Below are 10,945 nucleotides of genomic sequence, written 5' to 3' on the forward strand. Positions count from 1 at the left end.
ACCGACGATATGTTTGCGGATAGAAGAAGCCGGCCCGCGACTGGCATGCAACGCACGCAAACACTTCTCCTCGACCTGCAATTGATCTGTCGGTGCGGTTGTTTTCCAACGCAGCGGAGGGACGCACGCATGTGAACAACACGTGCATGCATCCCTCCGTCGCTATGGCAACTGAAGCCTCTCTCTTCGCTTCTCCCCGCTTCTTCGAGCAACCTCCTTGACCCGCGAGTGCCGCTTGCGGCTAGCGCCGTCAGCGCCGTTATCTAGTGTCGCACAGGGAAGCGTGCTCGCTGCGCCGGTCGTTGGTGGGCTGTTCCAGAAACCGCACTATAACCGGTATTTCTCTTCGCGCACCTGCATTTTAAGCGGTATGTAATTACATGAAGTTCTATGGGAGGCGAACCGGTGGTTTAAAAAAACACGTTATACCCGGTCCTGCACTGTAAGCGGTTACGTTGTAAGTGGTCTATACTGCATAATGATATAGCATTCTTTATTCTTTACCTCCCCGCTCCCCGCTTTAGCCCCCCCCCCCCCGATTTCTTGGACCTTTCTGGACTTCCTTGTGGTCTTTTGTGCTGAATTTTCGCCACATGTAGCGGAAAGGTTGACGTCACATGACCTATGCACCAATTCAGTTTCCCCGCTAAATTTAGCAGAAAAATGAATGTCACGTGACCTATGCATCAATTCAATTTCCCCACTAAATTTGGCGGGAAAACGGACGTCATGTGACCTACGCACCAATTTAGTGTCCCCGCTAAATTCGGAGTGAAAATTGATGTCACATGGTCTGACGTCATGGGACCTACAGACAGATTCAGAGTCACCGCTAAATTTAGCAAAAAACTTTGTTATGTGACCTATGTACCAATTCAGTTTCCCCGCTAAATTTGGCGGGAAGACACATCACGACCTTAAAGACCGACTTGCAAAATATTTTTCAACCAGGGTGATAATTCTTGCCACCTTTCCCATTTACCCCTCTCCCACTACCATCTTGACGGCGAGGGGACTTTTTTTTGCTGCACCTTGGGCCCGGATAAGCTGGAAGCTTATTTTGGCTCATCCAGCCTATACATATTTGAAAAGCTAAGCCATTTCTTAACAAAAACATTTAATCATTTCTCTACAAGGTGCTGTTGACCAGTTTTCGGTCTACGACAGTGGTATAAAGGCCTGTCCAGACATACACCGCAGCATAACTCAGCATTATGAGCACAGCACTGACTGCTAGTATATTAGCGCTGTGCCAGAGCTCTTCCGCATGTGACCCTGCCTTCTCCGGCATGCACACACAATGCTGCGCCGACTGAACAATAAGTTAGCATTAATTGGCTTTGTTATATCAGCACTGCAATGCATCTGTGAGCTGGCCTTGACGGGGAAAAAAAAAAATAATGTTCTTACAGGTCAGGAACACTTTGAACGGCTCGTTCAAGACCGCGAGACCGCCGTCTGACAACAGCTGAATGCTGGCGTCCTCAGCCATAGGGACGCCGGCCGTTCTTCGGGGCTGACCCACCTCCTCTCGCACCAAGTCCCCACCACGTCACACCCACCAATGAGAACTCGCTGAAGAACCAGGGCCTTCAAACCACATCATCTGAAAACCCACATTGGCCGTTGCTGCGCGACGTGCCGAGCGGGAGCTGAGGTGCTTCAAAGACAAAAGCAAACAACGCTGGTGGCAAGGTAATGCTGAAGGTCACCCAAAGGTTATAACTGTTGCCTTCGACGAACAAGCGTCATTACTAAAGTTTGAACCACGGGCTTGAGCATAGCCAAAGGTAACACCGGATGGACATTAAAAGAAAAGCAAGCTTATTTGAAAGTTGTGGGGACCTTCACCAGTCAACCAGCTGCCAGCATTGCTAAAGTAATTCCGACAAAGGGCTTGAATGGGGCCAGAAGCAACAGTCGTAGAAGAGGTCAGAGCAGAGTGTGGAAGGTCGTCTCAAGGTCAAGATGAATGCCCTCGGCGATGACAACCTGTGCCGGTTTAGGTGCGGACACGAGGACGAAACACAGTGTGTGGACCCAGTCCTACTCTGGCACAAGCCCAAGAGAGAACCTTAGAGTTTGCAAGTATGCGTCAAGGTCGTAGCGAGGTCGTGACAAGGTCGTGGGAGGGGAGACCTCAGCATGGATGGCAAGTGGTGAAAAAGTGTTTTGTGCTGTATGAGGCACCAGCAGAGGCTTACATTGCATTTTTGTTTCTTGGTTGTCATTGTACCCTTTCCGCAGTCAGCTGGGAAAACTCATGTTGGCCTACTCCTATGAGCCGGTAGTTTCATTGAAACGTGATAATCCCCGTATAGTTTCTATTTATGTGTTTTATTGTACAAATCTTGCATTATTGTCTTTCTACTTCCTGTGCACACGCACTAGCATGGGCAGCATGCACTATATCTAAATGCACTCTCTCCAAGGACGGGGGTCTTCTAGATTTTTCCTTCCTAGGCTCTTTGGCAGCGTTTCCTTTCCAATCTTTCGCGTTGGTGATCTCCTTTTTTCTTCCCTCTTTCATCGCTCTTTATGAGAAAGCAGTTTTCGTCGCTTTCACGTAAGCTTTTAGGGGCTTTGTGCTTTATTCGTACTTAGGGCAGCATTATCTCGCATTTCTTTAACATCAATTCCTTTCGTACGGTGGAGCACTTGCAGAAGATCTTGTTTCACATTCTGCTCATCTTCTACGTCGCCCCTAAGCTTCGAAGATTCGTTCCATTCGGTGAGGTAGCAACTCCTAGAGCCTGTGCAGCTAGTTTACTAGTTTTCAGCAGTGTTATAGTGCGCTGTCCTGGCGGCTTTTTAGAGGCAGGTCGTAACGGGGCATTTCGGTTCCTGGAAAGCTCCACAACAACCAGATGTCGGGTGAATGTCGGGTCAACACGGGAGACGTCGTTTGTCCCAACGGTGCTGTCGGCACGACTGCAGGTCGCACGTCGAGGAGTGCCATTGGCCCTTTGTTGCTTGATTGCGGGTTTCGAGATGATAGGTCCCTTCCCCCAATAATAGCAGCAAGTTCCTGCGTGACACAGAGTTGCTAACACTGTAGGTGCTACCCCGTGTTTTTGCATGGCCGGAGCCTTTTTATGACAGGCTGACTTCGCGCCGTATGTACTGTTGTACATGAGAGTCTTTGCCGATGCCCCCCCCCCCCCCCCACCCCACGTCGAATGCCGTGACGCGGATTCGACGTCGCACCTTTTTCATACATTTGCTGGCAGCACAGATACTGTAAATAATATAGTATTGCACACATAAACATGCATGTGTAGGGGCATCTAAAAGTAGCGCAGGATGCTGACTTTGTTTCTGTTTTTTTTTTAAATGTCTCGTTTTATTCTGCTTTGTTAAAAGTGGCGGTTTGAATGAGCGAGGCACGTTTTATGTATTTTTCACTTGGGCATTTTGCGGTTGGAATGCGTAGCCTTTTGAGTGCGAGATTGGCACATTTCGACATATCATTAGCTATTCTACGTGAGAACATGGCTGATTGAGCCACAGCTGTGGGTGTATTGAATTGAAAAAGAAGCAATTGGGAGTGTGGTAGTTAGTTATATGTGACTTCTATTGGCAACTGAAAAGAAAATGAAATGATGCCTTAAAAGTATGATGAAATGACTGTCTTGCGGTTATTGTAAACCCTTCTCATTCATCCGGCACAGAGTGCGCTTCAGTCTTAGTTTAGATAGACAAATCAAAGAAATTTAACAAACAAAATTTAAAATCAAGGTAGATTTTTTTTTCCTTCTCATCTGCTTTTGTTTCCCACAACGTGCGGTCATGCATAAGCAATGCGGGAATTAACTATTTGTGGTCGATGACTTGTTCAGTCAGGCTTACTGGAGTCATCAATCGGTTCACAGAGCCTCAGAGGTAAAATAGAAGGGGAAACCAAAAAACCTGCCGCCGGTAGCCAACAGAAAGTTAAAATGTTGTTAGATACATTAGCGTAATTTCATGAGGGAGGGAAGGAAGATTAATCAGACTACCACCATCAGCAGTCATTTCATAGTCCCTTTTGCATTCTGCTGTCATCCCAAGAAGGGGAGGGGGGTTGAAAAAGTGAATTGTCAATCACTACTTGAGTTGATTACTCTTTATTTTTTTTTTATTTTTTTACTTTTTGACGGAAGTTGACTTTATAACTCGTGTGACAAAAACATGCATACTTGCCCATCCCAGCTTGGATGCCGTGCAAGCAGCTGAAACGCCATCGGAGATTTCGTAGCCCAAAAGGTGGCAGGTTCCGTGTTTGGGTTCTCAGCTTTTCTTTTTTTTTTTTTATCAGACTGCAGCCTTAATGTGACTAGTCTTGGCTCACTTCCGTTCACGTTGAGCAGCCATGACTATTGCTCGAGGGTGGAGTTTGTTTGGCCCTTGCCAAAACGGTCTAAGTCAAAACTGTGTTTTGTTTCCTGATCTTGTTTTCGTCGCTCGCTGTGCTTGACTTGCCAACACTGGTCTAGTGCAGCGAGCTGCCCTTCGAGGCAGTATCCCATTTGTTCTGATGAATGACGATGTCATTGCTGTTCCTGCCCAATTAACTTGCCGAAGATCTGTACAAGCCCATGTGACACGTTGGAGTTGGTAAAGAAGCACTTGGGACACTAGAGTTACAGCATGTGGACACAAGAATTCTTGTATCCCTTTTGACGGGTTTCTTTTGTGTTAACCCGCACCAGTGACATCCCCACTTGTCTGGACTGATTGCATTCTCGTTTTTGTGTTTTAGCGAGAACTCTGACAGTTGCTTTCTGGGTATCCGTTGAGTTTGTTTATTTTGTCTTCCAATGAATTTCACGGAAGGAAACATAGCAAGTTGTGGGACCAAGGGGGATACATGGCCTACAATTCTGGTAACGTGCAACTGTCGTGGGGGGCATTCTGATATTCGGCGGGAGAGACGATTTTCTGATGTATGCTTCAATAACAATGCAACCTTGAAAAAAAAAAAAAAAAAAAAGCAGAATTTGGTCACTGTTTCTTTTGTTGTTTCACTTTATTCTGTTTTAGGGTGGGCTGTAATGCGTCCGTGCACACTTGCCACAACGTTCACTCATTCACTCGAGCCAGTCCCTGCACTTGCGAGGACAAAGATGCAGCGGCGACGTGTTTGCTTAATAATCACTGTGTGACACATATGCCAAAAACTTGCCACAGGAAGTTGCCCAGGCCAGTGGTATGTCCTCGAAAACCCCTCTCTACCAAAGTGTACATGTACATATTATATATATATATATATACACAAAAGAAAGCCATACACATGACCACTTTAGGTACGTCTATAGGGCAAACGTTCTCCTCCGAGTACAATAATTGGTGCAACTTCCGCCCTTTCTCTTTCAAAGACCACACACGTTAGCTGGTCGGGGAAAGGTGTGTGGCAACCTTGGGTTTTCTGCCCCGTTGTTACGGTGACTTGCACTCTCGGAGAAGCAGACGACGAAAAGCTGCATTCTCCGCGAAACGTCACCGAAGGTTGAGTGTAGCCATTCTAGCTCTTTTCTTTGGACAGTTAGTCGTTCTGCCAGTTGCCTGCGTGATTTTTTTTTTCGCCTCCCTAAGCTTGTTACTGTTGTCACTGTTGTAGGGTTGACTTTGCCGAGAACAAGTTGATCTAATAACGTTGGCCGAGTCGCAGTGTTGCGTGCGTGAGGTGGGCCCAACGACCTATACTGCACCGCCCTTTTTCTACAGAACTGACAGCACGGGCATTCTTTTTTTTTTTTTTTTAATAAGGAAACAAAAATTTTGTGACTTTCTCAAAGTTTTTTTTTTATTTTTTTGCTTTTAATGGTATTGTTGCTTCGCGGTTACCATGAACTGAAGCCCACTAGAAGTGGCGCCATTTTTGTGAAAGACGCATGTGTGATGTCGCACGGCTATCATGTTCATCATCAACTGGCAGCCATGACTTTAAGCAGCAAGATGGCTGCAGTGTCGTTACTGTCAAGCGTAGCCTACTTAGTAGCTCTAATGGTGACAGGTGTGCGACGTCACATGCGAGCTTCTCTGACAAAAAAGTGCAGCGCACGAAGCAGTATTCTTACCCACTTGTCGGTTGTTTTCTTTTATAGTCTTTCTTTTGCCCAAAGTTGTTTGAGTGCAAAATAAAAAAAGAAAAGAACTCATCACAGCAGAAGGATGCGATCATGTGCCGCACGCATTGTTTGTTGGTGCAAGTACATTGTTACCAAAACAGAAAGAAAGACGACTTCGTAGGGGCACTTTGTATCCTGTCGAAACTGCCCGCAGGTTCTATTTTTCCTCACCTGCATGTGCTTTAAGCAGTCATCTCTTCTCGAACGGTGTAATGCTGCGGACGCAAATCCCCCGAAGAAAATATACTGGCGTTTCTCAATGGTCTACAGTAGTTGGCCGATACGACCTCGTTTGCAAAGACGGTGGACGACTCGTTTCTTTTTTTAAATCTCGACATTCGAGCGCTGATTGCATTTCTTGTTGGGATTGGGCCGCCTAAAACTTTTTGCACAGTCGGTACTGGCTGTTGATGTGTGTTTGATTTTTGCTACGTGCTTGCGATTTTTTCTTACCAACACGGTTCAAAGGCTGCGCAATTTATTGACGACTGCTTCTCTGGGTTCCTCGACAGAAACTCATTAATCCCTTGGTGGGTGCAAAGGAAGCCTGCGTTTTTGTTTGTTACTATTTCCGTTGTTTTCCCTGCAAACGAGTGAGAGAAAATAAATTTTGAAATACAGGAGGGACCAAACTCTTTCTTGTTGTCGCTTATTCCTTGTGAATACTTTTTTTTCACTCAAAGTTTTGTAAAGTTGTGGCTTCCAATGTCTGGTTGGACTAGTTTTTTTGTAGGTTAAGAAAAGCAGCACTCCTCCCCTATAGCCCTTTCCACATTAGCAGAGCTAAGGCTGAAGAGGAGGCGAGTGGAGAGGAAAGAAAAACCAATCATGGTGAGCAGGGAGCTTTGTGGGCAGGGCTTCTGGTTTTCTTAACTTGCAACACACTATGAAGGTTGGAAACAATGTGTGTGCAGCATTTTGGGAGCAGAAATTTCTGAGGGGACATGATAGTGATTTTATGCAGATGCTGCAAGAACAGTAGCAGCTAATTGTGCCGATATAGTGCAGACCTCATTCATGTCCACCCATCTCGGTTGGTAGACAAATCAAGCCGGCATTGGTGACACCAAGCGACCATTCGGAAAAACAAGGGGCTGTTCACGATCGACGCACTGACCGACGCGCTTACGAGAGGTCAGAAATTCGCTGCGCTATATTTACACGGGGCATGACGCAGCTTTTGTAGCGTGAGCTACACTGGCCGAGGTTGAGCAGTTTCGCGTGGCTCCTCGAGAGCCGTGCTGCGCATGCGTGAGGAGCAGTGATGTCACACGGCGCACAGCTGGCGCACCGGAGCCGCCGCCGCGCGCGCCTCGCCGGTCAGCGCATTTCAGAGGAGCGACGTCATAGCCGCGGCAGACGCACTGGCGCCGCCGCGTGCCCAGCTGTGAGCCTCCGTTGCGCAGTAGCCAAGTCTGACGCGAGAGTTGGCCTGAATCTGATTTGTTGAGTAGTCTTCAATAGCCTCTAAGAACGAGACAGGGGAGTTGGGGGGGGGGGGGGGGGGGGGGGGGGCTGTACACAGCGGCAACGATAAAATTAATGCCGCAAAAATTTATTTTGCTCCAGACACTTTCGCTATCTGGGATGTCGGGCATTCAAACGAAGTCGATACTTTCTTTCACTATTATAGCAACACCCCCACCACATGTAGTGCGGCTATTACGCATCATTTTGTATTTGGGGGGAAGCAGTTCACTATCTGTTATTTCAGGGCGCTGCCAAGTTTCAGTGACTATAACCACATCCGGACCATAGTGAATAAGCAAGTGCTCTGGATCCCCAACTTTATTGGCAAGACTACGTGCGTTCCCATTAACCAGCTTGAATTCTCTGCTATTCGACTGTCATTCGTAGGTGCTTCGGTTTGCTGCATCTGAGGCGAGCTTTATCCTACAATTATTTTTGTCCTCCCAAGAGTACGATTCTTTATCGATCCTATCGTGGACTAGTCTACCAGACACCCCCTTAGCTCTGTCGCCTCTTGCTCTCTCCCAGAATTGTTTTCGTTTTCTTAAGGTGACCGGGGAATAATCGTTAGACACCGATATTTTGGTACCTTTTAGTTTTTTGGCAATTTCTAAACACTTCAAGCTTATCGTTATAGTCATAAAACTTTATGATAATTGGTCTTGCTTTGTTCGCGCTTTTTTTTTTTTTTTTTTTTCAAGTCTATGAATTCGTTCAATCGTGTTTACCTTAACACCCATGCGGTTTTCAAAAAGATCAGTTAGCACGCTTTCTCTTACATCAGCATTAGTTTCATTAGAGCTCTCGCGAACCCCAAACACTATCAAGTTGTTCCGGCGGCTTCTGCCTGCCAAATCGAGAAGCTCTCCCCTTTGTGTCTGGATAATGACGCTCATCTTCCTAACACTTTCTTCCCGGTTCGATATTTTTTCCTCGTGCAGCTGTACTTTTTGTAATGACTCGTCTAAGTGGCTAACCTTAGTGTTTATTGTTTCCAACTCTGCGAAAACGGTCTTGACTTTCCTTAATGTCGTTTATATCTTCGCTTATTTTTTTCTGACCCAAAAGAAGCTGGTTAAACATTTCCTCAAAATCAGGACCGGGATTTTCTTCGATATCTCCGGCCAGCAGCAGCTACAAGGGTGATTTACAACATTCCGAACATGTTTCAAAAAACACTTCAGGGCACGGCAGAACCTCGACAAATCGGTTGTCACTTTTAAAACTTTTACAAAGGGAGCATCTACTCACCTGTTGGAAAAGTAGGTACAGTTTAGGTGACATGCCTCTTTCGGCTCCGCCGTGCCCTCTGAAGTAGTCGCGGGGGTGGGTCCTTTTAAACGCTCGGCGCAGTGCATGACGGTCGCGATGGTTGCCTGCCCGTGCGATAGCGTTCCGTCCACTCTTGGTAGCCATCCGTGATCTCCGTCGATTGTTGTGATTGCAGGTGTTGTCGTGGCTTGCGCTGGCTATGTTGCGTACCACAGCAGCGCCTGTTGGAAAAGTAGGTACAGTTTAGGGTGACATGCCTCTTTCGGCTCCGCCGTGCCCTCTCATGGGACAAGGGGTGTAATAATACACCTTTTTTTTTTTTTCTGAGAGTGCAGCCTTATCCACCCATTTATCCAGTCAACGCACCATAGGGACGACGTTTTTAGGGAAGAGGCCTTGTATTTTACGTGGTATTGCGCCAGGTATTGCTTCAATGGTCCGTCTCAGGAGCCAGTCTTCTGCTCTCCACCAGGCCCGCGTGATGCCTGTGTCGCTGCTCCAGGCATCCTGCCCCGAAGTGCAGGCTTGTCTGGATCAGGATCAACGTGTATGTGAACACGGCGCCGGCGATCTGGCCCGAGAAGCAAACGAGAACAAAATACCCGAGATTACCGAGAAAATAAATATAACAGCTCGGCGTGAAAACATACATGTTCCATCAGCGCGAATCCGCGCTGCTCAGGCAAGTAAGGAAATTTCGTAAGCCGAATTATTGGGCCAGCTTGAAAATTTGAGCACCCGAAATCGCCTTTTGGATACGTTGTGACCGTGTATAATCGCTGCTGTGTGATGCGCGAGAAAACACCTCAGCAGAGCTGTTGTACCGCACTGATCAAATTGCCTATGTATACATCGTAGAACGAGCCAGTGTCACCCGCCATACCTCAAAGGCAGATCTCAATGTTTAAACATTCAGCGTCTTATAATTAATTTTATTTGCTTTCAATGCAGGGTACATATTGCACTCGCTAAATCACCACACAAAAACAATATACCCTATAGGTTAGTTGGTATACGGTCAGGGCGGCGATACACAGGGTGTTCCCTTTTAAGCTTAACAAATTTGTTTAAAAAAAACCGCGGAAGCTACATTAATGCGGTTCGTGCAGGTGAGTTATACGGCCAGGTGGACATAATATAGGGGACTAATCGTTACGATAAGTCCCATACATAAGGAAGATTTGTTAATTATATTTTTATTCAGTGAAGATCCATATAGGTTCCAATTAGACTTGCTGAGGGTCATCGAAAACCGCTAAACCAGCAGTTTTTGGAAAGACTTTGAGCGCGTGGGATGCAAGTGCGCCAAAGTTACAACTCGCGCAACAGGCACAAGTCTGGGGTAAAATAATAATGTTCTATAAAGATAAAACTTCAGATAACTGGCAGTTATCTCAAGCTTATACCTCATTTAATGGCACTTATGTGTGCTATATTTCGTTTCAGCGTGCACCCGATGGTATACAAGCGCGAGCATGGGGCCCTGACCAGTCCCATACGAAAATGTTAGATCGGAGTGGTTCCAGTTCGGATCCGCGCGGAGCCGCGTGGTTCTAAACTTATGAACACTTCAGATCCGCGCGAATCCGATCTGGTACCGCGCGGTTCTGGGTGTAACCAGTCGGATCCAGTGAGACGCAGCGTACTGGAACCGCACGGTGATGGGTGGATCCGATCCGTTCCCCTTGCTTCCAGTAGGGCTCCCAGCCAGCGAGCGCGCTAGCGTTACGTCCGACGGAACTCCGTATCAGTGTTAGCGTTACGTCCGACGTAACTTTACGACAAGGTTTTGAGTTACGTCCGACGTAACCCAATATGAAGATTAAAGTTACGTCCAACGGAACTCCGAATAAAACTTTAAATGTTTGCAACAGAACCTAACTGTCGCAGTGGTAGAGAGTATTAATGTGCATTTCAACGCACATTAACCAGCACTGAAACGCGAAAACCAGCCGCAAAGCAGCAGAAGCCCAGCAAAACAACACGCAAACCAAACAAAAAAAAAAGATACAATAATTATTTTTAACCTAGGTGGCGCAAGCTACCGCCCATCCATTCAAGCACAATGATGCTGCCGTGCATTTTAGGTTTTG

The 10,945-nt window shown here is 46.7% G+C and overlaps 1 protein-coding gene and 1 pseudogene across 6 annotated transcripts in view; one reads left to right on the top strand and one right to left on the bottom strand.

Moving 5' to 3' along the window:
* The window catches only part of LOC115311313 (eye-specific diacylglycerol kinase), a 59,690-nt gene extending 52,948 nt beyond the window's left edge, over window positions 1-6,742 (top strand). For all 6 annotated transcript variants that reach the window (XM_040498690.1, XM_040223079.3, XM_040498689.1 and 3 more), the window contains one exon: window positions 1,413-6,742. In XM_040498690.1, the coding sequence (XP_040354624.1) occupies window positions 1,413-1,462 (50 nt within the window). In that variant the 3' untranslated portion in view covers window positions 1,463-6,742. The remainder of the gene's footprint in view (window positions 1-1,412) is intronic.
* A 1,215-nt stretch (window positions 6,743-7,957) lies between these two features.
* Window positions 7,958-9,504, bottom strand: LOC115331262 (annotated as a pseudogene).
* Window positions 9,505-10,945: the final 1,441 nt, after the last annotated feature.

The sequence above is a fragment of the Ixodes scapularis genome, unplaced genomic scaffold, assembly GCF_016920785.2.
Source record: "Ixodes scapularis isolate PalLabHiFi unplaced genomic scaffold, ASM1692078v2 PGA_scaffold4__175_contigs__length_147842914, whole genome shotgun sequence".
Taxonomy (NCBI): Eukaryota; Metazoa; Arthropoda; class Arachnida; order Ixodida; family Ixodidae; genus Ixodes; species Ixodes scapularis.